Source organism: Bombus vancouverensis, chromosome 8 (assembly GCF_051014615.1).
Source record: "Bombus vancouverensis nearcticus chromosome 8, iyBomVanc1_principal, whole genome shotgun sequence".
NCBI classification, from domain to species: Eukaryota; Metazoa; Arthropoda; class Insecta; order Hymenoptera; family Apidae; genus Bombus; species Bombus vancouverensis.
The window spans coordinates 13,367,840-13,395,804 of NC_134918.1; the positions used below are offsets into that span (position 1 = coordinate 13,367,840).

The 27,965-nt window shown below is 47.0% G+C and overlaps 1 protein-coding gene across 2 annotated transcripts in view; it reads left to right on the forward strand.

Annotated features, from left to right (window-relative positions):
- Tmtc2 (Transmembrane O-mannosyltransferase targeting cadherins 2) overlaps positions 1-27,965 on the forward strand; it is a 215,607-nt gene that overhangs the window by 116,610 nt on the left and 71,032 nt on the right. For both annotated transcript variants that reach the window (XM_033332298.2, XM_033332297.2), the window contains exons 4-7: positions 9,962-10,202; positions 11,160-11,456; positions 16,391-17,273; positions 22,586-22,700. In XM_033332298.2, coding sequence (XP_033188189.2) covers positions 9,962-10,202; positions 11,160-11,456; positions 16,391-17,273; positions 22,586-22,700 — 1,536 coding nt within the window. The remainder of the gene's footprint in view (positions 1-9,961; positions 10,203-11,159; positions 11,457-16,390; positions 17,274-22,585; positions 22,701-27,965) is intronic.

The following is a 27,965-nucleotide window of genomic DNA, read 5'->3' on the forward strand; positions in this document are numbered from 1 at the left end:
AAGAGCTAAGGAACCAATTTACGAACCAATATTGCACTCTCGTCAATTGGAGATGTGGAAACGTAGCATAAACACGGACTGTCGCCTCTCGCTCGCCTCTCGAGTGCAAATGGCTAAAGTTAAAATGCTAAATTGTTTCTCGACGTAAGTAAGTCGAGATTTCACGGCCTGGATTGTCGCTACTCATACTGTTACACGTGACACTGATACGTTTAACATCGCTTCGTTCAACGCTGATCGAGGCATCCGGAAAAGAGCCGTGTCCAGAAGAAATAGAATTCCGTTTCGCCAGCATCGCAGTTGGTTTCATCAAAGTGTCACATTCATATATTTAATATAGATCTGTTTGTATTATAATGATGATCAGAATGACGAGGAATATCGGTTGAGAATTTAATTGATCAACTGATCATGAACAATCCGAGAATTCGCGTCATCTCGATTACGGATCCGATATTCATCAACCGATAATCCTCGTCATCCTGACCACTCTACCGATGCAAACAGATCTATATTGAAGAGCGTTTTTTCAGACACCCTGATGAAACCAAGTGCGATGCTGGCGAAACGTTGACATCATTTTCCTTTCTTTCACGGATACGGTTCTTTCTCATAGCGTCAAATGTGTCAGAAAATATTAAGAATATCAAAAAATATATAACTCCGTCTAAAGAAACATCTTCGTATGTACGCGTTCGTCTACTAATTACGTCAAATTATGCCACTCTCTAAACCATTCAACTTATTCGTGAAATACTTTTCAATATTATCAGAAACGATATTATCAAAAAGCGAGGTATTCCAGGTGGTAAAGTTAAACGGAGCACGCTATATATCTCGTAAAGTATCTAAAATCTATCAGGGCATGTTATATTCGTGCTAGCGTCAATAATTTAACAGCCGTGATCGCCTGACACACTGGAGTCGAGTAATTTCAATGTAATTTTAATGCGATTTTAAGGTTACAAGATTTTGCAATCAAGGCAAGCACAGTTCAAAAAGTTTCATCTAATATCCGAAATAGCCCGAAACAGATTCCTGCGAATTGTCACATACAATAATATAAATTTAATACTGTACATTCAATGTTATTAACGTAGAATCTTGATCATAAGCAGATGACTGTTTTCCCAAATCGTTCGTTTCTTGTTCCGTTGTTTTACCGTGCTCTGTCAACGGATTCATTGGAACCGATGCAAAAGATTCTTCTTCTCGTTGATTCAGAATTACCGACGAGTGATCTATCTAGCCTTTTGCTATGTAACCATAGAAAACGCAAGTGGGAATACGCCAGTGGTCGTTAATGGGCTCATAATATATGCATCAGAAACGAGCACTTGTGCGAAGAATTCCATCGAACTCCTACTCGGGTTATGAACGATTGATATGCAGCAACGTCAGGAAGAGTAGTAGTCACGTTATCTAGGTTAAACGTCCATCGTTCGCCGGGGGATCTTATTTTCTAGAATGCCACACTGCGCAGAAGGGCTGAAGTAGAGGAGGAGGAGGATGTAATAACGCAAAGAGCATCTACGAAGAGTGGTCTTCAGGTGCTCGACTCCTCTTCCTCGCTCCTCCCTTTGAGCATTGATTTTCCTTGGACTGGCTGGGTGATCCTTATTGCGACTCGAGCTCGTAAACCGAAATGGCGAAGGTCATGCGTCGAACTAACCCTCGTCTTCTATCGCCCAATAACTTGCGCAACCGTCTCGTCTCAGTTTCCACGCAATTGCGAACCCTTTAATTCTATTACCGAACATCTACAGTTACCCTTTAATAAGCCACCGCGTACTGGTTCAGGAGGAATCGAAAGGTCGAGGAAGCAGACGGTCGAGAAATCACGCTTTCGCTCGTCCTCTTTCTCCCTTCTCTCTATCGCGTACCGTTGCCTTATGGAGTCGATAATAGAGTAGGAAAGCAGGGGCGTGAATGGACTGGAGTCGAGGGAGAGAGATGCCGAGGTTGGCGAGAGGTTCGAGAAACGAGCAGGCAACGTCCTCCACCGCTAAAGGGCCGGGTGCAAATGGGCGCTCGTTCGCGAGGAATACGCCGAGAGAGAAAAGTCGGCAAGAGGAAACGAGCGGACAGATAGAGACACAGAGGCGAGCCAGAGAAAACGGGATACCTTTATTACCGAATAGGAAGAGAGAGAGAGAGAGAGAGAGTGAGAGAGAGCGAATTGCCGGGGGAAATAGAAGTGACTGGTTCTCTCGTGGTCGTCTTCTTGGACGATGGCAAAGTGCCAGAGGGTGATCGGATAAAAGGGAAAATACCGTACGGATACGCGAAAACCTATGGGACAGGGAATCCGCGGGACCCGTGAAGCGACACTGGCTACGGGCCATTCTCGATGCAAAATAAAGCATTACGAAACGACGACTGAAAGCGGTGTACATGGAGGTTTCCCTCTACACAGCCTGTACTTGCGGATAATCGTGGCTTTGCCGTGTTAAACAGGAACACGCGAACCTACGATATTGAAACGTTCGATATCGTGAATTTGATATTTCCCGATAAGCCCGCAGCTCGTTCGTGTTCGCTAGTCCCGGGGATATTTCTGTCGCTTGTTCTCGCGAAACCGGCCGCTGGTGTTCGGTTCGGCGACCGGTCCACGGTATCCACCGTTTGCGTACAATGGAATTGTTTCGAATTCGAGAGCCAGGAACGAAACCGGCGTTTTGTAAAGCGGCGTAACGCCGAAGAAACGATAGAAAAGTTTCGAATATCGGCGAAATCCCTTGGCTGCTTCAACGGTGATGCGAATTTGTTACACGCACCCGAGCGTGATTTCCATTCATTCTATAGGGAGTTCGATTCACCGGGGAGAGAACAAATTCTGGAGTTGCGACGTTGCTTAGCGAAGTGATTTCGCGAACTTGGATCGATGAATACCACGCTCACTGATCTCCCTCGAACTTCTCAGCTTTACTCGCTGTTTAGTCGATGACCGAGTAATTTCAGTGGGAGCCTCGCGTTCGGCGAACCCGATCGCAGTACACCTCTCGTATTCACATACGGAACTGTTCCACTCCGTAGTCGAGTTTCTCTTATTTAGAATCGTACGTAGAGTCAAACGTGGCAGATTTCCCAGTTCCGAAGCAGCTTCTATCTTCTATTCGATTCCTCTGAAATCAGTTATCATTCTCAAAATATTTCCGCCCGAGTTTAGAGCAGAAGAACCTATCAAACTGGTGTAGAGGTAGACGGAAAGAGAAGAAGAGAGACGAGAAGTTAGCGCGAAGAAGGATGGAACGGAGAAATGGAAGCGGGCTCGGTATGCTGAACGTCGAACGAGAGCCAGATGACTTTAGAGCGAGCTTATTCGGGAATGGAATAGGTCTAGATTCTAGATCGAAGCTGAGATTGAGCAGGGTGATCGATGAATGGAAGGTAGGTTGGCTTTTCGGGATCGACCGTTAGGAGATTGACCCCTGTCAGGGGTTTCTATTACGACGTTCTTGGATTCTTGGGGTATAAAAGCTATATAGGCGCGCCTGCCGAGCATCGTCCTTCCCCTTTCTTTCTTTCCATACCTTTTTTCTGGGTCTGCCTCCTTTTTGCTCTTCCTCGTTCTTTATACGCTACACCTCAAAGAAGGCGAACGAGTGGATCGATTTTCGTTGGCTGATTTTCACGCCCTCTATTGACAATTAGAAACCAGGTTCGAGCAACACGTCGCAAGACCCGTAATTTTTTTCGCTCAGGTAAAGTGCAAAAAAAGAAGGGCAGCCATGGGCCAGCGAGTCGGATGGACACGGAGAATTTTGATGGGGTTCCTTGCGCTATCCGGATTTTGTTAATCGAGTCATCGATTGCTTCGACGTCGAAGACAGTATCGCGCTTAAATATTGATTTTCGATACAGCCGTTCTAACGAATGTTTCAAAGCTCTGCATCGGTGATTTGTTGGAAAGATGGCGGATGGAATCGCCGAAAAGGCCGATCTTCTATTTCTCCGAATGATTGAAAATTTCATTGAGTAAGAAATTGCTTCTTATTCGATAAACCATCGTCAAAATATATTAACTATTGGTACGTTATAAATAATACGATTGCGGTTAAATTAATTTCCTCCCAATGAATAATCAATTATCTTTCTCATTTGGTGAATAGACCAAACGCGAATAAATAGATTATCTGGTCTAAAAGTAACCGTGTAATATCCTGCTGGGTGAGTGCTTAATCGACATTACCGAACATCGTCGGTGAAACTCACCGGTTTTCTTTCTCCGCCATTAGTCGATACTCGCGTGGCCGAAAGTTGCGCCGCTAATAAATTTCGAATCCTGAAATTGAAACTTTATACGCGAATAAAACAGTAGCAACGCTCGATGATTTACTCCGTGGCCTCGGTCCGGACGCAGTTTTACCGAGTTCTCTGAATATTCTCGATGCGCGCTCCAGGGGCGGGATATATTTGCCTTTATGGACTTCGCGGTCCCGTCTCCTCGAGATTGAATAACTTCCGTTATTTCGTGGTACACGAAAGTCTGTGGATCTTATCGTGTTTGATGATGCATATCGAATAGTTTTTGGAAGACAAAAGTTGGCGAATCTTTCGGCTTCAGCGACAGCATTTCTGACAATCACGGCACGTCCGCGTGTAGTTAGGCGAGCGGGATGACGTTCGGCGATCGTAAAATACGTCGTCGATCATATATTACACGGTGTAAAAGAATAAACATAGTCCAAAGACGAGCCAGAAATTGGGTATATCTTATTGTTTCTTCATTTTGCAGCCCGATGGTAGTTTTACGATGCAAAACAGCTTCGAACCTCCTTGGCCCCCTGATTACCGTGTCTGACCCATTTCGCGGTTATACTACTGTAGAAGCACGCGCTTAAGATGTTGCCGGTGCTCGTAAAATATTCAATAAGCGAGATTACTCGGTGTAACGATTTTACGGGTATTCCGGAATCTTCTCGAGCCACGATCGCTCGATTACGCGAGTAGTACGGTTACAGCATCCACATTGGCTGACGTGTTAGGTCTGTGAACGGAGGTACTTTCTATCGACTGAATAATTTGTCTTTAGTCGTGCACGTACAATCATTAAGTGTATTAATGGCAAGATTATTCGATCGGTAACAGGTACATATTCTTGGAAATAATTTAATTTCTAAGTATGTTGTTTCTTAGCTATTTTCGTCCGCGGTAACATTTCTACCGTATATCGATTCGTTGGTAGAGAGGTAATGGATAAATTGATTTATCGGTCAAAGATAGAGTCATCGAAGAACAGAGAGCAAAGGACAACGGCTGCGAAGTAAGTTTCCGTTACTTAAGTAGGCCATCGGCCTAGAAAATCTGTTTTGCCAAGGAATCCGGCGAGAGCCCTAGTTTATTGCACCACGAGATTGCGAGTGCCGGCAGCGTGTGACAAAGAGCTCGCATTCGCTTTACGTACACTCGAGAATCGTACAAATTCACCACCCTTGCCTTTCGCTATTCTAGCCGTCATACGATTCATCCGAAACGTCAAATCGTCCTTCTTCGCTGATCAATCCCTGACGTTCCAAATTCGAACGTCTCAACATCATCCGTCACTTTCCTTTTTCAACTTCTTATTCAGCGAAGAACGCGAGTAAATGGAAGAGTTTGCGCGGAAAATCGCGCGTGGCGGCGGCGCGTATTTACGACTTAACTTACGACTGCCACTTTTTTCCTTCCGTCACACTTAGCAGCCGTAGCTTAAGCCTCACTTTCGAAATTGCATGGCACACAGCAGCGGCAGTGGGGGAGAATGGCAGCGGCAGCGGCGAGGTAAACGGGGCGCGCGCGATGTGCCGCTCGAACGAGCCGGCTGCGGCCGAGGTTTCCTAAAACGCTCCCGGGGATGGAATGAGTTTTCCGGACGATTTAGTCAGGTATTTATTTGGTCCTCCCTCACCGGCATCTTCGCGGTTCTCGCTCCAGGGACCATCTTCTGGGAAATGCCCGACATAATGTAGCTTCACCGAGGTAGTCGCGCTCTTTCTCTTCTACGGTTCACACTACGGCCCTTTTATTGTTCTTCCCGGTGTCTTTGGTCCCGCATCCTACCTAAACTGTCGCCCTCTTTCCCCGTCGTTGATTCGTTCTCCCGGAATGGGATCCGTTCCCAGCGGTTGCTCGGGGAGAAGTGGAGAAGAAAGAAGGGTGGCGCGCAAGACGGAGGACGAAGAGGTGGCGACGCGAGGGAATGTCGTGCAAATTGCCGGGCGCCGCATCATCCCCCGGGGATCACGCGGCAGCTTCTCGCTCCCGAAGAAACGATCCCCGTATCGTGTCCCGTGAATTTCTATTTATCCTAGCGGCAAAGTCACGTCCCCGCGGCCAACGAGAGAGACAGAAAGCGATCGTAACACCTGGCAATTTACGACCGGATGCTGCTTACTGTCGCATCGCGTCGAACGGGACCGTGGCCACCGACTGTATCTGAATTTTGTCGCGCTACCCCGAGGGGCTTAGCGAGAATCAACGCGAGAAGGGCTCGCGGATCGCGGGAAAAATTTCAGCGGCGCGCATCGAACATGCCCGCGGACGTTATCGAATTTTGTCAGTGCCGCGTGTGTGAAATATTATTTCACCAAAGATAAACGAAGCGTCGCGCCGTCCATTGCCGCAGGAATTTAACGCGCAGTCACCCTTTACCTGTTTCCCTCCCCTCGCAATACGCTCTCAACCAGCGTGTCTCTCCGCTTACTCAGGAATCCGATAAATAATTCTTGTCGATTTGACATTAAATATGCCGTTTCGCGAGATTAAATTGTCATCTGTCGCGAAATTACGCGTGAATATTTATGTCGCGGCACCGATGTCCAGCTTTCAAATCAGTGGCTACCGTCAAGGGATAGGTGTATCGAAGCCCAGCCGTGCAATCTCGATTTCCGTAATACCGACGTGAAACGAGAAGCAAAGGCTGAAGCGAGGATGAAACAGCGAGAGGGCGGGAAAAAAAGAAAGGGAGAAAAGCCGAATTGGCCGGCGAGAAGAAAAAAACTACGACAGGGGAAACGGCAGGCAGCAATATCGTCGATCGTCGAGCCTAAAGTAACATCGGCCAGCCGTTTCTTTCTCTCGGCTCAGGCGCTGACTCGCTATAGAAACCGGGTGCAATCGATAGGACAGTCATCCCTGCCTCGGTTCTCGCCATCCACCCCTACTTAGTCGTTCTCTCTTTTCTACCTCTTTCGCGTGGCTCGGTGTACGGCGGCCCAGCCGCGATTACGAAGATTAATCATCGGCCGATTTTAATATCGCCGCTGGTATCTATATCGAGTCAGGACGAACGCGCAGGGCAGAGAGGAATGGAGAAGCTCTACGGAGCGACCGGCACACGCTGTAATTTATTAATTCGCTCGGACGCCGTAACGGCCGACCAATAATTCTAATTTGACCGGCAGCTAAGCGCTTTTCGATTCGACAAGAAGCCACGGAAAATTGAATCGGTATCCCATAGCCTTACGTAAGTCGACGAGGCCAGGCTTAAAGGGGTTGGGCCGGTATTAGCGTCGACTCGAGGGGTTGCAGAAGAGCGTACACGTACCCTTTGCAGCCTTGCGAACCCTCCGCGTGCAGTCACGTTCCGAACTGCTCCGTTAGACCGGGGACCGAGTTTCATTAACGTCACGTGTACTGTCAGAAATAGTCCCCGGGGAATACCACGAACGTGTACACACTGAGAGAGGAACCAGCCAGGGAGAGAGAGAAGAGTGTCCCCGTTTCGCGACAGTTCTGACAGATGCTTAATATCACCGATGCCTCCGACTAATACCTTGGATTATCCAACGTTAGAGACCTCCGAGAGGTTGATCTGCGGATCTGCTTTTGCCCTTTAATTGCTCGTATCTCGGTCCTGGTCGTCATCGGCGTCTCGATTTTTCTTCCTTTTTCTCTCTTCCTCTCTTCGTTCTGAATTCGTTCTCTTGTTCATGAATTTGAACACACCGGACAATGTAACAACTATAAAATCACCGGACAAGATTTTATTGACACTGTGGACTCGTGAATTTCGACCGGAAACTGTTTATTTTCGGTCGAACGAAAAATTTTCATTAAACATTCATATTTCCAAGCAAACGCCGACCGTTAATGTTTTACGCTCGACGAATCGATCGACGTTAACGAGGCCAATAATATAACGAAAAAGGGGCGGGGGTGCGAGTAACGTTGCGCGTGTTCCAATATCGGCGGGGTTGTGTGTTTCTTTTGGAATTTCGCGTGAGCGCGTGTACCGTCGCCTGACAGGATCCGGAAATTGAAATAAACAGCGACGAGGGAAGTTTACGTGCCATCCGTTCGTTCGTATAAATGTGTCGAGTGTTTCGCCCGCTGGAAACCGAGAGAATTCGAGCACCGTCGCGCAGAATTGTTCCGAATTCTAATGAATTTTGCGACATCGTAAATCTTACGCCGCCCTTACGCAACGATCAACTGTTTCGTCCGAACAACTTATGGTAAACTTGCGTGCCGAAACTTCCGAAATCTGCACGAAACTTACTCCAATCCGACGTTGTACGACGACAGACAGATGAAACAATTTCTTCTACGAGAAGAAATTATTGTTACTTTGTACAGCAATATACGTTAACGATCAATACCAAAATCATGTCCAAATTTCCTCGAACAATAGCAGACACCAAAGCTGATAGGTTTACGCAACGTGTTTATAATCAGGAAATCAAATGTTGCATAAATATAGATTACACGTTAAACACGTGTAGATACATGATATGGGAGAATTATCGCCACGCTCGAAGGCTTTATAAATTTGCCATTAGAACCAAACGAATAACGTTTACCGAACAATTTGCTGTTGTAACGCGCCAAAAAGATTGAATCTTCTTCAACGAAAATCATTTAATCTACCTTCGAAACCAAATCGCTACCGTTTTATCATATACTCCCGAACAAGTCGAACGAAAATCATTTACAAAACTAATAACTGTGTTTTCACAGATGAACCGATCGATTATCGACAATTTAATGGATAGCGGAGACTGTCTTTCGATAATGAACGAACGACGCCGTTCGTCTATTTGATTTCTCGATTATAGCAACACAGGGGAACAGGTGTTCGATCTAAATTCCACGCAAGAAGAATCCAACCAGCGCAGCGTTTGCTTCCATTGTCGATCGTGGCCGTCTCGAGCGTGGATCGCTAGCTCACGTAGAAAATGCGATACGATGCTCGTTGAGGGGCGAGGGGGCTTATCGGAGGGCCGTGGAATTCGAAATTATTGGCTCGGTGTTCATCGAGCCCTGTTCCCATTTCCCCCGTCGACGACGATGGCTCAGGTGCGTCGCCTGCGGTATCACAGCCTCGAGACGAGCCCGAAACACCGCGACGCTCATGAATATCGATCGTGCGGGTCGATTAAAATGCCACGACCCGCGGTCTTGCTTGTCACTGCTCGTCGGACAAATCCGTGGAAACGAAACGATCCGTCGAATTTAGTTCGATTTTGAACGAAACGACGACTAACCATTTGTTCTCCATTCAAATATGCCTAAAACGTATATTTTAATCTGAAATTGTATGTGTCGCGGCACTCGGCAACAATGTATAATATCATTGAAGCGAAGTGACTAATGAGCCATCGATATCCCAATGGTCGTTCCGCCGAATTTTCGAGAAGAAGGCGTGCGTGGCAACGGTCGCGGACGCCTAACAAACGCGTGGATAGTGGGGATATTGAAGGACGACAAAGAGAAAAGAATCGAATCTGATCGACAGTTAAGTTTGAAGTTGAATTTGAACCAGGACGCGATAAAATCGAGCTGTAACCGGGCAGCGAGATCGACTAGCGAAACCGAGAGCGATACGCGACGCGATCAAAAGTAGACACTTGTTAATAAATATATCGTTGACCTAAACACCGAGTGATTATTTAACGTACTACACCAAATATCATCTCATATGTATAATACGTATGAATGAAAGCGTCGCTAACGAGATCGTGTTATATTTTTGTCGCAGAAGAGCTATACTGACGAATCCGGACCTGCTGTCCAGCACGCCGTGGTCTCGGCTGCTGGAGAACGATTTCTGGGGCACGCCACTAAACGATCGAGGCTCCCACGGAAGTTACAGGCCTCTTTGCGTGGCCACCTTTCGCCTGAATCATCTACTGGGCGGCCTGGAACCGTGGGGCTATCATCTGGTGAACGTCGCGTTGCACGCCGCCTGCACCGTGCTTGTGGTTAGAGTTGCCAGAAAGGTAAAGCACACGCCACTCGCGTTTAATAACGTTAATTAAGCCGACAAGCTCGGTGAAATTTATCGGTTATTCAAACGAGAAACTAATTCGGGATAGGAAGAGGGAAGGGGTTGGAGGCTCGGAGAATTCGACTGGTTCATCTGCTTTTCGATTAAAGCCGGACAAGCTGCTCGTCCGTCGCGCGCATCACGTTGGTCAGATTTTACGTCAGAGCAGCAGGAAACGAGATAATAGTGACACCTGTAGAGTGTACGTCATGCAGACTTGATAATACCAGACGTTATGGCGACTGGCTGGAAATAAAATTTTACCAGTCCATTTAATTCCGGAATATTACGTTAATAATCGCGTGCGACCGCGTCCACCGTCCTCCCTTGACGGCCACGCGTGTCACCTGCCATGGTTATCGTAATGGAAATGGGATTACCAGGGGAAATCCGGTGTTTCGTTTCAAGTTTCAAGAGCCTCGGCCCTGTGCTTTCAGCTTTTTCAATCCCGCCGAATAACAACGTCCGCAATGCCATTGTCGCTGATCGTTCCGTGAATAAGTGCAATCGGTTTTTATCTTGCCGCACAATCGTCGAATATATCGAAAACTGCGCGAGACAATTAAACGTCATTGTCTTGTTACGAAACGATTCGTATTCCATTTCCATTTCTAACAAATTAGTCCAAAACTCCCAACGATCGAATCCGTCTCCTGTAAAATATCATTTCTCGATCTATCTATTCTACGCTCGCGTTGCTGCAACATTTAACAGAAATTTAATAGAAACCGCCGATGACTATCTAAACCGCTCCTGTTCCCATTTTCCGTAGAAGAGTTGGTCCATTGTCCTCGATCGTAAAAATTGCGTTAAAAAGCGCACCGCCTCTGTACCCAGAACAATGAAGGAGAGACGCACAATTCTCGTACCATTGTTCAGCGATTCAGCGAAAATTTTTCACCTTTTGCAGGTATTGCCTGAAAGAAACAATCTCGGCCACGCGATCACCGGCTTCCTGTTCGCGGCGCATCCGATTCACAGCGAAGCAGTGGCCGGCGTGGTCGGTCGTGCCGATCTTCTCGCCTGTCTGTTGACCTTGTCAGCGTTACTCGCATACAGCGCCCACTGCGAGCGCACCAGGTCGCCGTTTCCTTTGATTCTGGCCCTTGTGTCGTCGACCCTGGCTACCCTCGCCAAGGAAACGGGAATATCCTCGTTGGCTCTGTGTCTCCTCTGGGAACTGTGTCGCGGCGAGTCGAGTCGAAAGGTAAGAGACTGCAAGAAATTTCTTCGGGGACCTTTCTCTGGGTACATGGCTCGATAAAGGGAGATGGATCCTCGCAGTTTTGCATCGAATGGTTTAACACGGTGCAAACTGTGCACACAAGATGCTACGTGGAAGACGATGGTAGTTATTTATCGATAATTCATTAGAGTGCGCGAACCAAGGGGAAAGCGTATCGATCGAGGGTTGCTAATGCGCTAGGGTAAGTCTCGCTGATGAGGTGCACAGCGGTAGGATGTTGTAATTGACGTATCGTGTGTTTACGATGTACGTGCTGTTCACGGAGGATGTCGTGTTTGGAACAAAACGCGATTACTTGCATATTTGGGTTAGGTTTGCGACATTGTCATCATCGACGAGTGTTTGAAACACAATTACGAATGCGACAGTTCCGTTGATTAACCCTTCGGTTAAACGTTTCGACGAGCATTCTGTATACGACTAAAGACTATCGATACGTGATCCAAACTTGTATTTGTATCGGATATATTCCTCGTTGCGTCGATGGTCGCGCAAAATTCCATTTTACAACTCAATTCCGTATCACCTACGACCTCGTCGAACAGCTAGTTTAACTGCCACTAACTAGCCGGGATTTATGGACTGGCCGTGAGATCCTGCCTATCAGATTTTACGAGCCGTGATTTCCCCCCGTCTCGTGCTTTCTCCGTATCGCGAGGTTTCTCCGGAAGAACGAGCCTCCGGCTGCAAAGTCGAGGTTGCAACATTTACAGACCGTCGATTGCAAGTCGCTCGCATCTCACGTGCCTCGGACACATTATCGTAAATTAACGTTTCGAGAGCTGCATTACGCCGGATTGCGGTAGTGCGCGGATCCGCCTGCCATTACGAATATTAACAACTGAAAATGGACCGGTCTACCGGTAGAACGACGTAATCAAATTACCGCTGACGAGCGGAAGTAGGTGAGTCCGGAGACGAGGAGGCCCGAGCCGCGCACGGATTATGCCGGCCTGCTGGCGTCAACCGATAACGTCGTGCAATTACTCTACTACTCTATATAATTACTCGTGAACGTATACAAGAACGTAATCGTAACCAACTGGCGTAATATCGAATTCGTCGTATACGGAACATCGTATCCTCTGTTGGCGTTAACGCGCGTACGCACGTGCACCACAGGCACATGTAACGTGAAATTCTCGCCTGGTTTCTTGAATCCCAGACGCACGCGTGCATTATCCCTGCATAACGGCAACCGCCGAGGGTACAAAAGGTAAGGGTACACAAGACAAGACAAGCCTTGTAACCGATAATGACGCAGCATGTGCAAACGCGAGAGAGCAAGGCCAACATTCTGCCAGAGACAGTGGCCTGATGCACGGGGTGAGCCACCTTTAGCTTCCCCACGCCCTGATTCTAGACGGCTTTAACCACCTTCAACCACCTCCAGACACACGGCTAGACCCTTCGACGCTGAACCTCCAGGCGTTCGCTTTTCTCCTGCACATCGTATCCGGATGCGCTGGATGCATCAGACGCCTGGCGTGATGCATGTCGTGGACCAGCCAGCCAACCGACGAACGTTGGAGGGGTGCCAAGGGTCGTTCGCATTTCCTGACACCCTTCCGAGTGTAGCGCCGCGCGAGAGGCCGATCTCTCGGTAGTTCTTCCTTTCTGTCCTATCCAGTTGTCCCTGTTTTATCTTTCTTGCTCTTGATCGTCCATATTTTTCCTCTTATTATGGCACACTTGTTCGCCGTTGTTCCGTCGAGTCGCGTCGTCTCAAAATTCAAGATAGACGAGAGATCAAGCTAACCATTTTTCGACCAGAATAAAACAGTTTTCTAAGGAAATTTCTGCTGGCTCTATTCTTTTATTTTCTTTCGTCTTTGTTTCGTTTCTTGAAAGTATAATTTTATTTTGCCCGTGTTCTACATTGTCCATAACTATTCGTCTACTATGTATCGACTTGTAGCGGCCCAGGGCAGTAGAAAAAGTTCCAAGGTTGAACCGGAAAAAATTCAAAACTGGGAGAGATCCATATTATTGTGGCCTCGAATACTAACGTTGTTTTAGGCTACAAAGTCTAGAAACCAAAAATATTATGAGTAGATTTTTATTGCTCTTGCAACCTTCAGCTAGAGTTACACAAGAACGCGCTCCCCATGATATTCTTTTGGTATTGTAGCACTGAGCGAGCGACGATCAAAATTGGCATTCACTACCTCTGTACCTACACTTGTTTCAATATATTTTGCTATTACGAATTCATCCGCTCGTTTCTCTATCAAACAAGTCCACATTTTAGCCACCTCAAACCTATTCTAACATCGCTGAATCGTCCACGTCTTACGATAGGCCCGCTAGTCAAAATTCTATGTTTCTTGGCCCGGCTTAAGATATCGTCCTCTTCTCACACAAGAATCACTAACTTCGTCACGCTATTTATGGTCGTTTTAATTGCGTCAACGTGGTCATTATGAATGTTAACGAATTCGCCAATGTTCTTAACTTTCTGCTCACATATCACCTTTGAACAGCGTCATATTCGCGTCTTGCTTGCGTATACGTAATGACGATTATTGTATGTATCCCTACTAAACAGTTTCTTATTAAGTCGTTAATAAACAAATAAATAAATAATTAACTAGGAGATGTGGAAGAGGGTATAGTCACCGAGTTAGAAATCAAAGAGAGAGAAAGAGCCTCGGCACGTTCCAAGAGAATTATTAATAAAACGACAGAGCGCAATTTCCATTCATTTACGACGGAGGCCCACGTAGCTCTGCTTAAATCCTCGTTAATCGGCTTTCTAGTCAAAGGCGTCCTTTATTCGTCGAACTTCAAACCAGAATTCCCGGTTTATCGCGGCACCGAAAATGTCAGCAACGCTGTGTAACTGGGTTACATTACCGTAGCGAATTATTCCTTCTCGACTCGTGCGTCGCAAACTTGCCAAAAGTTCCACCCTGTGAGAGCTATCGTCCCTTGATTAGCCCGAATTCGCCACGGCTCGAGCATAACTCCTCGATTTTCCGGGCTTTCCCTCAAACTTGCTTTCTTCAAAAGCTGTAACAATACGGTACTTCTATGTTGCTTAAGTTTTCGACCTTCGTTCATGGTATCTCATAGTTTCGCATACCGTTCCATTCTTATTCAATGATAGAACAGGTCCCTTGTGCTCTTGCTGAAAACGTCCCTTCTAGTTACCAAGGTGATATAGTAATCTTAAGTTGCACAGATTCTTCTCACCGAATATAGCGCGAAGCAATGAAAACTACGTTTGACAATGAAATATACGAATAATTTTCTCTCTACTATATATTCTTTGCCACGTGCAATTAGACTTTTCGCACGATACTTGTCAGATTAATCTACTTGTATCTTTTGAATCTTTCTTCGCTCGCTATCTGGTCTAACACGAGTATTCGTTCGGTTCACGGTCACTCGTTGTTCGCAATTTCCATTCCCACGGTGACTGATAAAAACTATTTTATTATTCAGCGGAAGCGAGACGATTTAGTCGGTAGAGGGTCCCGTCGCATCCAATTTTACACGTGGCGTCGGTGCGGTAATATTAAAAGCATCGTTAAAAGGGGAAGGAAGACCGTTCGTACGAATCTATCGCGAATTATAGCATCGGCGTGAAACAAAGCCAGGCCGGTTACAATTCTGGAGCTCGCAATTATCGCCCACGACTTCTTCCGCGGCTCCGCAATTTACCATTAAAATGTCGCTTTCGCATTACGCCGCGCTACGGTTCGCTTTAAAAGCTTTCGACGTTACTTTTCATTTGCACGGAACGCCGCGCCGGCTTTCGAGAGCATCGCGTCGATTAAGCGTGCCGTGCACGCCTTTCCCGCGATTTTCTTGTAACCTGCTATAAAATTATATTTCCTTGTTCAACAATTTTCCGGTCCCTTTTGTTTCTTTTTCGTTCTACTTCTACCGTTATTTCGCTCGCACCCCGATCTACAAATCGTCGAAGAACGAAATTCACCGTATTATATCAGCGCTTCATTTGCCAAATCCGATCGAGCGAAATCTCCTCTTCCGTCGGTCATCCGCCAGACGCGAACACGCGTTCGACACGAACCTGCCATACGTTGCCACACGAGTCATCATGATGCTTTTGGATCCTGTTTATGAGTGTTCTCTCTGCCTATCACGAAGCTGGCAAATGGAAAAATAGACACGAATCGATATTTGCGGTCTACAGCCGCGGTTTTCCTATCCACGGCGCTCTTTTTTTCGAGTAGGACGCGTCATCTATGCGCTCGGTGTTTGACCGCGTACGATATACGAACGCGTCTAGTTTCCTGAAATAAAGACAGGAAAATACGTGCCGACGTTCGTCGCTTCCCATCACGTCGACTTGTTGAAAACACACGGTTTTCAAAGGGTACCTCTCTTAAATTAATGTTTTCGACATGAAAGAGCGACTCTTTTGACCGATAAAGGTACAGACCGGTTTCGTTTCCTAGTTAAATTACTTTGGAAACCGTCGCCGGATGCAGATCGTTCAGTTTAATTTACAAGCGACGAAGAGAGATGAGTCAGCTGTTTGGTCGAAACACGTGCAATTATTATTAAGATTCCTCGTTTAATTATGGATGAACATCGATATTGGCGCTCGTAACCATGACGGCCTTTAATTAATCTTCATTCGCCGTGATTCGCGTCTGTCAACGGTTTCATACCATTCGATTAAAAACCGTGTACATACTTCGTAACGAACGACAACCATTAGACCGTGATGAATTACTCGTCCGATGCACCATTCATTTATTCAAATCACTGACTGGGAATATCTTATTACCAATTACCGAGCAGCAACGAAACCTTTCATTTACGTACACGATAGAAAATAGAATATGACACCGCCGACTGATCAGAAATTATGTACCCAACGCGCACAACTTATAATTGATTTGGACTATTTGTATTTCCAGGTGAATTGCGGTTTGACTCGCTCACGTAGCATCGGCATCGTGTCTGGAAGTTTGGCACTGTTGGTTCTTGGTAGACTGAGGATTACCGGCACGAGGCCAGAATTCGCGAGCGCGGACAACCCGACGGCCAGGCACCCATCTCGCCTGACACGCGGTCTCACATTCCTCTACCTACCCGCAGCAAGCGCCAGGATGTTACTTTGTCCCAATACGCTAAGCTTCGACTGGTCCATGGACGCCGTGCCGCGAATCACGAGCCTCCTTGACGCGAGAAACCTCGAATCCGCCTGTTTGTACACGGCGCTAATCGGCGCCTCGATCTGGACGATCAAGACGCTTCGTCGACCAGTCCGGGAGACTAGTCTACATCTCGTGCAGTATCCTCGCTCCATGTCGTCCAGGTGTCCCGTGTGTGCCGGCAGGCGAACAGGAGGATGTCACACGGATGGGTGTCGGGCGGCGAACAACAATAACAACGGGCCGATCGGTGATTGTTACTGCGCGAAGAGGCCTAACAATGGATTAATCTGGAGCAACGGATTCGCCAGCAGGCAGGCGGCTGCGAGTGGTGTCGCCGCGTCCCTCGGTTTCCTCGTGCTTCCCTTCCTACCGGCTAGCAATTTGTTCTTTTACGTGGGCTTCGTCATAGCCGAGAGGATTCTCTATTTACCGAGCGTGGGCGCGTGTCTGATCGTCGGAGCCGCGATCTCTGGATGTTATCAGATAGCAAGAAGACACGGGTCGAGAAGGAAAGGCAGGGCAGTGCTGCTAGCTACGGCGGTACTCGTTTGTCTGATGTCGGCTAAGACGTTGTTAAGGAACGCCGACTGGTTCGACGAAGAGAGCCTATATAGATCGGCTCTGCACGTGAACCCTCCAAAAGGTGAGTCCCTTCTCTTCATTATTTTCCTCTTCGTATCGATTAATGGGAATTTTATTGCGAGACTTACTTCTGCAAGGGGGAACATAAGGTCTCGTATTCCTGGCAGTTATTAACCGACTCTGAAAGTTATATACCTACGGGACGTACAACTAACATACGCAGTTCATCGTTAAATTTTTTCCAAGCATCGAACATAGTATCCCGTCGTATTTTATATTCAACGTTGAATACGTCAGCCAGCAACAATTGCCACTTTACCAAGCCATTAACATTTTAATTATCTACCCGGTGTCCCCTCTGTACCGCAGTCGCTAGGAAAAGCAATAAAGATAGGTTGCACGTGCGACGAACGCGGATGAATTAAAAAGATAACGATAATAACGAGTCGCGTGCTAATGATAAAGCCGGCTGATGATCGAAGACAGATATGTCCGCAAGGACGAAATGTATAGCACAATGTAAAAATGAAATTCCGCCCGCGTCGCTCGAATATCGCTGGCAGTTTTCTCTACGGCGACTCATTTCGACGGCGCGCGGCTGACCCCCGCTATCCAGCCTCTCATCTTCAACTTGCCTGCTGGCCAACGATCCGCCTACCGTGTACATAAAATTGCCGGCTGAGCTGGATACGCGACATGCAATACCAGCTCGACGAGAGTCGCTTCGTACCCTCCTCCGCCACCTGTCCACTTTTTATCGTCCTCAGTCCTTATCCGTCTTCGTCCGTTGTTTTTATATATCTCCGCTAGACACGTCCCCTTGTACCTTTACTGCCGTGTCTATACCCCGCACGATCGTTTTATCTTCCCCTTTATTTGTCGCATTGCCCCTCCCACGTTATTCGCGTTATTGCGAATACACGCGTTCCTCTCTGCCCTTATAATTCGCGTCGTTGTCTATCCGCCGCGTCACTTACCTTTTTCCATGTATCCTGATAAAGTTATGAATACATCGAGCATCTTCCGATCAACTTACCCCACCTCTTTCCAAACTTTAATATATCGTCCAGAATATTTGTAATCCTCTCTCCTTGGCTCCTCTTTACTCAGCTACTCTCGCTCGATGAATCAGTGATACGGGTCTCCCGAGACCCGAAGTGCATCGGTTTCCCTAGCGACTTTCTCTCTCTCTCCCTCTCTCTCTCTCTCATACTCTCTCTCTCTCTCATACTCTCTCTCCGTCTCTACTTGAGCTTTATCGTTTCGCTTATCCGTCTCTGTCCGTTTTTGTCCACCTCCGGCCGTTTTTACCGGCTTTATCTAACCGATCTGAACTTCATATCGCACCGCTGGCCTCCTAATTACCCGTGGGTGGTCCGACGCATCCTTTGGATTCCGTTTCTCACCGAGCCCGGTTCCACCTCAGTTTCCGAACGCTATTATCGCGGTCGTTTCGTTTCACCGAGTTCCGGCGAGTCACAGTTCCCTCGAATAGACAATGTTCTTGGAAACATAGCTGGCCGGACGACCGTTTCAACGATGCTCCATACCTGCTTTGTCGAGTTTCACCTTTGTTTCCCTTTTAATCTTCGCGTCAAAAGGGTGCCGGCTGGCAGGGGCGAGAGGCGGTCACGCGAACCGAAGCTGAAACACCACCGACAACCTTTCTCTCGTGTCACCTATATCCGTCCGGTCACAAGCCTTTCTTCGCGGATCGTTTTAATGGCCGAGGTAAAAACTAGGTGCATAGTAGACCAAGAGTGTAAGGATCGACGTGGTTAGAAATATTACTAAGGATCATCATTACATTATATTACATTATTAATGTTGCGACACTCAACTAACTAGCGACCAGTCAGGCACAACTGATCGGTTGGTATCGCGAACCTTGAACGTTATTAGCGTCCAAGGTGGAGGTTTAGTTCACCTTATTTATTCCACTTAATACTCTGAATACAACTGTCTTTGATTCACTGGCTATCCTGTTAAATATAATAGCCATTGACTGAATACTGTTATATGTTGACTCTTAGAATGCTGGTGCAAGAGTGTCTCTTGGTGATGTTGCTGTCGTAGAGGAAGGTTCGTGGTGGGTGGGTCTCAAGTCTGTTCCTAACTCATCATTGGGTAAAGATGTATGTTTGAGCATGGGTTGGCTGCCTTCATGAAGATTCGCGCGCGGGTGACCTTACATTTGGGGACACCCGCGTGTCCGGTCTTCTTGAGATGTAGCATAAATAAAGAAGTTTCGTGCCTTATGGGTTTTCTCCGTGGGGTCCTAAAGTACCTTGACTGTACAATAGGCCCACTGCCCGAAGATCGCATCTAGTTCACATAAATCGTCGCGGTAATTACCAGGCGGCCACTCCAAATCTCAAACAATTAAGGATCAACGAACGTACTTAGATCGATACCAGTCTGCTTTTGAATGATTTTTGGCGGGAAATTAGATCGAGCGAGGGCGCATTTGATATAACCCTAGTCACGCAACTGTCGCTGTGTAACGTAGAATGTGTGATTGTTTGACGCGGAAGAGTTTAGGAATGACAACCAGCTCGACGTTGTGTTTCCTTAAAAAATAGAAATATCTCACCTATGAGAACTGGCCATGAAGATTAGGGTAACGCTACCACAAGTTACAACACAGCACGCCTATGCTATGATTAACAAAAAAAAAAAGAGATTTGTGTTTTAAGTTGATAGGCTGCGTATGCTGCAACAGCGACCACTGGCTTTTGCACTCTATTTAATCGCTTAATTCTCTTCTCTTTGAAGTTTTAACCAGCAGAGAAATTATTCGATCGATTCGAAACTTAACTTCCCTATTAAATAATCTAGGTAATCCCTTATTCAATCACGTAGGAACATATCGATCGTTGGTTTATTGAAGTTAGACGACGCAGAGTTAGAGCAGGCTTGGCCAACAAATAGAAGATCCCGGATGGAACCTTGGTCCAACAAACTCTGCGGTCGATTCCTTCCCTTTCCTCGATTCTTTACTTTTTCTTCTCCTCTTCCACGCTCTATCTCGCTTCAAAGTCAGCCGGGTCTACGGTACGTGATGTCGTTTGTACTCGCTTTAGCTGGCACGATGACCATCCCATCGAAGGTCTATTTGACCGGTATTTTCCTCCGCTAACGCGACTTTTCCTCCGCCCGGCGAAGACGATTAGGCGCGAGTCTACTGGAACGTGACTGGAGGGAAAGAATCAGTGGTTCGATTTTCAAGGGAGGAAGCCAGCGATCGCGTTACGAGCGTAAAATCGGGCCATAGCTCAGTGGAGGGTAGCACGAAACGCGGCATTCGATAGAATCGCACGACGATGAAATATGCTCTGCAGCGATTTATCGCGTTTATTTATCGCGACTGATTTAAAATGCCAACCTCGCCGCTTGTGGATTATCGCCGTGTTACCGGCGTAGAAGCATCGTATTTTTGTTTCGGTGTTAAAATAATGGCAAGAGAACTAGGTATATGAAGATAGGGAAAACGTTGAACAAATGGAAGACGTAAATTAGTTGAAGCGTTTAAAGGAATTTCGTTCGATGATATACTAGAAAAAGTGCGAGGCGGCAATGCATAATAACGGATAATCATTTTCCGATTTCGTAGTTCCATTCGGCCGTGTTTTCTTCGTCGATCGTTTCTTTCGCGTTCGCATTTCACTCGGCCACATCGTGCTCCGTTCCTCTCCATTATTTCGCTCAACGTTCTAAAGAGGCGCGTTTCTTTTTGTTCGTCCTATGACGTTCAATCTATCATTCGGTTCATTTACATCGCACAGTCAGTGCACGGTGCTCTTTAATTCGCTGGCTCGCGCGCGCTCCACTTTCCCATTCGCCACGGTCGCAATTGAAAAGAAACGGCTAACTGGATCGAACCACCGTTGCGCAAAGGACCGAAGGACACTCGATCGTGGGAAAAATGTAGAACGAGCGGAATTTTCCCTATTTTTCCAAGCACGGCGAAAATTTTCAAACCGTAGCCCGATGTCGTTAACGACAAACGCTGCAGCGTGCTACCGACCAACGCGACGCGCTCTAAATACGCGAGCTTGATTCAGGACTCGAGAATGAAACGGGAAACGCTCGAAGAAAGTCGACTCGAACGATTCGGGAATTTAAAAAGGTAGCAGGGTCGTTTGAGAATTTTTCCCGACGATTTAATTTTTATGTGGAGTTCGAGCGGTTTATTATTCGTTTCTAAAAGTCGCGTTAGGTGACTAAATGTTTTAAACAAACCCTAGAGAGGAGAACTGTTTGCTAATGGAAATTATTTCTTGCTTACGTTTGTGCACGGACAGAGCCCGTAATCAGATTATATCCATCTTAAAACCACACGGCGCGGTAGTATTTAAAGTACTAATGAAAAATAATTTGAAGCGTGAAGATACAAGAGCTTTTTAAATAATCGCACAGGGACCTCGCCAAGCCGAGAAAGAGCTGTACTTCGCGTAATAGTAAACCTTATTTAAGGCAATGTCGTGTAATCTACTTGTTCTTTTATCCGCTGTAATCTTCCCTCTAGCGAAACTTCTTTTACACAAAACTTCATTTCTTAAAATTTTCATTCAAACTGCAGCAGCGTTATCATCGCCAAAGATACTTTGTAAGGATCGATAAACAAAATTTCAAAACTTTCTATCGCGAACACTGAAGTCGATAGTTTTGAGTAACTTTGCAGCAGCTACACCAAGTGTAACGAAAGCGCACCTGCGATTTCTCGAATTGAAAGGAAACGAGGAATCGTGGAAGGTCCGTGACGCGTTTGCAGGCCAACTTTACGATCCCGGATTCATTTATTACTCTCTGCTCGAGTAGCCATCGGTCCAAATCAGTGACGGAAAGGTCTGGAAAATGTTTTACAGTCGATATTGTTGGTCGAAGATAAAAAGCGGAAGCGAGCTCGCTGCAACCGTGTGCGCTGTGGCACGATATTCGCGCTATCCGGTGTGCACCGACGATCGCGTGTGCACGCTGGTTTATTGCTCGTAAATACAAAGAACCGAGAAAGAAGTCGGGGGGGGGGGGGAGAAAGAAGGAACCCCGGGGATGGAGAAAGAGTCTCGACCGTGCCTGTATCGCGTCTTATTGCTTTTCAAGAAGAAGTTGTGCGCCACCTTTAAAAATCTATCATGGAGAGACGTATCGTTTCTCGTGTACTCTCGTGATGTACGATGCTGTTTGAAGATTCGAGTCGCAGAGACAGAATAACGAGGAAATTTATGTCGTTGCTAAATTCTATAGCTGGCGTATAAATAAACGCGATAGTATCGAAAAGGAAGTAATATTTCCCTTTTGTAGCAACCGTTACTTTTTTCGTTTCGTCGGTGTGGCCCTGTTGTAACAAATGTTCCGTTGTGATTGTTACAGCTTATGGTAATTTGGGCAGTGTGCTGAGCGCTCAGGGACGCGTCGCGGAGGCGGAGGAGGCGTTCGTCCAGGCGCTCCGCTATCGACCGAACATGGCGGACGTACACTACAATCTGTAAGTACAGCCACGTGCAGTCCCAATAATCCACTTTGCTGTTTGCCCTCTCTCTTTTTTCGCTGCTAATGGCGCCCGGTGTAGGAAAGAGCAACCTCGATCTCGTTTTAACACGGTAAACAGGGGATAAACACGGACCGAGTTTATCTAAAAACCCTCTCATTACTTTTTCCGAGTCTTCTTTGATTAAACTGGGCGATATTTAGAGTTGCTTAGTAAGGCAAACGGAGTTGGAAGTCAATTTTCCAAGGCGTCCGCGCGATACACACCCGTTCGACAGAGGAAGTTTCATTATGAGAAAGCTGGCAGCGAATCCGAATTCCACGCTCCGTATATTTCGTCATCCAAGATTTATGAGACGCCATACAATGGCGGAAACTTTCGCCTTGTCCCTCTGTTTGCTACGTGTCGCGAATCCCGCCTCGGTCACTGAAAATCCTAACATTCGAAATTCTAAAATCCTGGAACGCGGAACACCCTGCCACGCAGGGTTTCGAATTTCATCTTGTCTCCGACTGAACGTAACGCGATCGTCCCAGGCAACTTCCGTTTCCCTCGTCGCGTACTCGCTTCGCGATACGTAGCACAGAGTGGACGCTGACCCCGGATCCAGGGACGACTGTCGAATTTGCGTAATCCACGAGCAAAGCGCTGCCGCTCCGCAAATCTCGCAAGCAATGAAGTCTCTCCTGACTTAAGCAGCCGGTGGCGCGGCAGTGTCCGAAATGCAGGAAAAGGCCAGGGGCCGACGGGACGCCCGACGTTGTGCGATTCGCTGGAAATAAAGGTCGAAGGAATCGCTGATCCGTGGCGGAAAATCGGTACACATCGAGAAATTCCACCGATTGTCCCAGATCCATGGCTAGACTGGCTTCGAACGCTTTGTGCGCCGTGCTATTGGAAAAGCTACATGGAACCAGCAAGTCGTACAGGGAATTTCGTGTATAGCGTGAGAAAGCTATCGATCCCGTGCCGTTGCAACGTGTGTAACGTCGGCCAATCTAGAGAACGGAATATAGCGAAGAGAATCTAGCGAACAGAATCTGGCTACTGGTGAGACGCTTTCCTTTATCGCTAACCGGTATAAGACAAACTCTCACGGGGAACTACCGAAAGTCTCGCAGGACTTTCGATCGGCGCTCGTCATCTTCCAGCTATCCCGGACCGTTCTAGAGAGGACGTGGAAGCTTGTCAAGCCGGTGAGTCGATAAGCCGCCATTGGGCATCCCTCTGCGAACTCGCGATAAGCCGATGTGCCGTACGTTCGTTGCAACGCGGTTATCCATTATCTCCGTCCGTAAGAGTACATCCGCCGGGCTACATTCCCGTGGGGAAAGAAAGCTCGAGATACGACGCTTCTCTTTTCGGGGAAGAAACGATCTCATGAAACGGCGAACGAGGCCAAACAGCAAGCCCTATTTATTTTCTCGTTGCTACAGGGTGTTTGGCGCCGATACGGGCTTCGTACATAGATTCTCCAGCTTTTTGGTCGCGAAGCATGATTAATAAAACGCACGCAACATAGTCACGCAGCTACCATTATAAAATTCCTCGTGGAGAACTAACGAAGAGAAAGTGGTACTCTATTTTATAAGGCGAAACAAATTGCTCGGCTTGGATTCGTTCTTTCACGAAACTGAAATAACCACAACGGTGAGACGTCTTAAACGCATGGAGATAGATATCGCATGGAGGTGGTACGTTCACTGATCTTTCGAACGTCGAAGCGTATCATTCGCAAAATAGATCGATAACAGTACGCGCTAAATCGTAGCCTTTGCTTCGAGTATTTTACCTAACCCAACCTAGAGCCAAGTAACTTCCAACAGGGAAGAATCTCGTGAATATCGAAGCGTGTTGGCGAGTGTCGTGACTTTGTCCGGCAACCGACTGATTGCAGAGAACAACGAATGTAGAGTTTCGAAGCGCGTTGCCCTGGCCGTAACGTGTCGGTCACTATTCCGCTGTACGTTGTCGCGAGATCTCCACGCAAAAGAAACGGCTTGCTAGGCTCGATAAGCTGGCCAGGTACGTTGTCCCTTCGACGGATCGATTGGCTGGACACGAACGAATGAACATCAAAACCGTTGTTCGCGACGACAGCGCGACAAGATTCTACGCCTATCTGTGCCTTTGATGGCCTGTTCCCACCCTGCTCGGAAGACTGATGACCGATTTTGAGAGAGACGATAGATGATGATATATTAAAACCCCGTTTGCCACCCCCTGGCTTCGATCGCCAGTCATCCATCAACGAAGGCTGACGGTGAATAGAAAATTGATTAGTCAGCGGGACATCCTTCGCTCGTGAAGAGGAAAGAAAGTTGTCTCGGTTGTCCCTCGATAGAGCAGCCTGCTGATTATGTGGGCGCTTGGATAATAATGTCACGAGATCCATGGGTAATTAACGGAAGCCTGTTCTGTGTCGGTCGAGATGCTCGTCGCTCGGGGAGAGATTAAAATATAATTGGCTGCGTGAGCTTGGGAGGATGGTAAAAATCAGGGTTCGAACATCGATGTTCGTGTTTTATTCAGAAAATAAGAGCGAAGGGAAAAACTGATAAAAAGAAGTGTAGCGAAAAAGGAGAAAAAAGATCAGAGGAGGAGAAGGGATAGAATGAAGAGGATAAAAAGTAGACGAGGCAAAGAGTATCCGTGACACGTTAATTAAGCGTCGAACGGGAATTATTGGCCGTTTCACAGGCGGCGCAGCATGCCGGATACGCCAATGGCGGTAATTACTCGACGGTAAATAGAATCAGTTGATTCGGTGGCGAAATTGACACCGAGTTCAAAGGAAGGTCGTGCGTCGCTTAATTGTCGTCGCGACGCCGGAGGTGCGACGCCGTGGTTACACGGCCGACGTTAAAGCAAGCATCTGTGCCGTTGCGGAGCATCGACGCGCGAAACTCCCTCGACGCGCTACATCAGAGCGAGAGAGAGCGAGCGAGAGAGAGAGAGAGAGGAGGGGGAGCGATGTGCATCGCATTGCACACGTACACAGGGTGATATCCACGTACGTATAGACACACACAGAATGAAAGGGAGGACTGGAAGAGGGATAGTGACGGGCGGTGGTAAAGTGCAACTCGGAGTGCAATTGAGGGTTTTCATAACGACGCTGCTGACGCGAAATAACGCGACCAAGCATCAGGGGCTGTCGTTTCAGTGAAAACGCTAACGAAATCAAAGTACGATCCAAGAGAATTAATTTGCTTATTGTCCCCGTGAAATTGACGTGAAACGAGCCTCGCGAGCCTCGCTAATTGGCCCTGGCGACAAACGCGCGCCGCCACACAGCGTCGATTCTATTCCTTCTCGCTCTTTGAGCATCCGTGGCCCAGTTCTGTCTCACGATCAAGATGAACTTCGTTAAATGCATGTAAATATTTACGTCGTTTCGTCGACGATGTCTTTGAGCCTGTGACACGCTGCCACGGAAAGTGGAGCTCTCGTTTCGCGCGACATTGTTGCACGACACTTGAAATTTCCTCGTACAAGGGACGAGAGAAATTTAAACGAACAATAACTGTTCTAAAGGCTTCAACGCCGGATACCGAAATGGTCAAAATGAAGTGTCTTCGAAACTTTGTGTTTCTGATGTTACAGGCTCGTTTATTTCCTTCTGTCGTATAGTTTTCATTTACCTTTCAATTTCTCTGATCAGTTATCAACGGCTCTGGCGTAAAAACTTATTTCGTTCATTAAACGTTTCACCGTTGCGACCCTCGGCTGTCTCGAATGAAGTAAACGCGACCAATAAGACGGTAAAACGCGGATAACTCCGTTGGAACTTTCCAGAGCCATGTTGCGTCGGAGCAGATGTCAGGAAATATCACGGGAAGTTTGTCCTTTTAGGAACGTAACTGGGAAGATAGAAGAATTAATGGTGGTTCCGCGGAAGGTCAATATCGAGGATGTCATTTATTGGCCGAGGAAAATCGTGGATGGGAATAGAATCTGGGACGTTTAAGGGACGATGACGTCGACCGGTAACGAGCAGCCAGCGAACGCGGTGTAACGAAGATAATGATGAGAATTACGAAGACGAGGGGCTCGTAAACCAGATGAAACAGCTGTGCAGTGTGCGAAGATAAAATAACAATTGCGGGAAAGATGGTAATCATACGTGATAACGCATAATCCACGTGTAATAACCAAAATGATCGAATGACCAAATTAAAAATTACCTTTTCCAGTCGCGTCGCTGTTCGATGCATCGATCGGCGCAAGACTTTGATTGGATTTACCTTTCCGATGCGACGAAACGTTGTAGCGATTCGAAACTGCGGTGATAAACTTTGAAACGACTCGAGATTAACTCATGTCTCGCATCATCCGTACACCCGGTAATTTCCACTCGTTTCAATTTCGTTCGCCTGAAATTACCAGGGCCTTCGACGTCGATGAAACTCTATAAATTAAAACCTCTCTGTAAAATGGAAATGGTAAAAAATACACGAGAGTGAAACTCGCGTAAATTCGATCGAATTTCCGAGGTATTTTACCAAACAAGATATCGCATTCACAATGGATCCAATTACCAACCAGTCCGCGGGTATTAATACGCGATTGATTTTGCCAAATGTAGCCGTGGATAAACAAGATTTAGCTCAGCTTCTAACGCGATCGTCGGATACAATTGGAATATCGAATTAGTTTTTGAAAGCTTCCAACGCCGACCGACTATTCCTGCCGTCTATTTTCTCCGTCGTTAATTTGCATACGAGCAATGGCGTGTAGATATCCATCGGTACAAAACGAAACGCATGTAGTTGCTTGACGTTTGATTGATTAGCTCTATTGAAAACTAGACGTCGAAAGTTACCGCGTTACAAATGACACATTGCACCGCTGCTTTATACCGAGTCAGAACAATCGAGTTTCCCAAGATTCTCAGCCACATCGGTTTAAAATTCAAACAACACCTTCAGCCCGGAATATGAAGCACGGCTTCGAGAGATTCTCGTGGAATATAACGCTCCTGGAATATGAAAACGACTCCCCACGACGCGTCCGCGATTCCTCTTCCTCTTCTGTACAAACACGATCAAAATGGAAGGGTGGATCTTCACGAACCACCCCGTAAGAAGTATCACTTTCTTCCATGCTGATATTTAATTCGCATTAAGCGACGTGACTGGACAGAATGAACGGATAGGACGGCTGGAATCGACGTTCGCCTCGACGTTCGCCTCGACGTTCGCCTCGACGTTCGCCTCGACGTTCGCCCGACGTTCGCCTCGACGTTTACGTCGGCGTGCA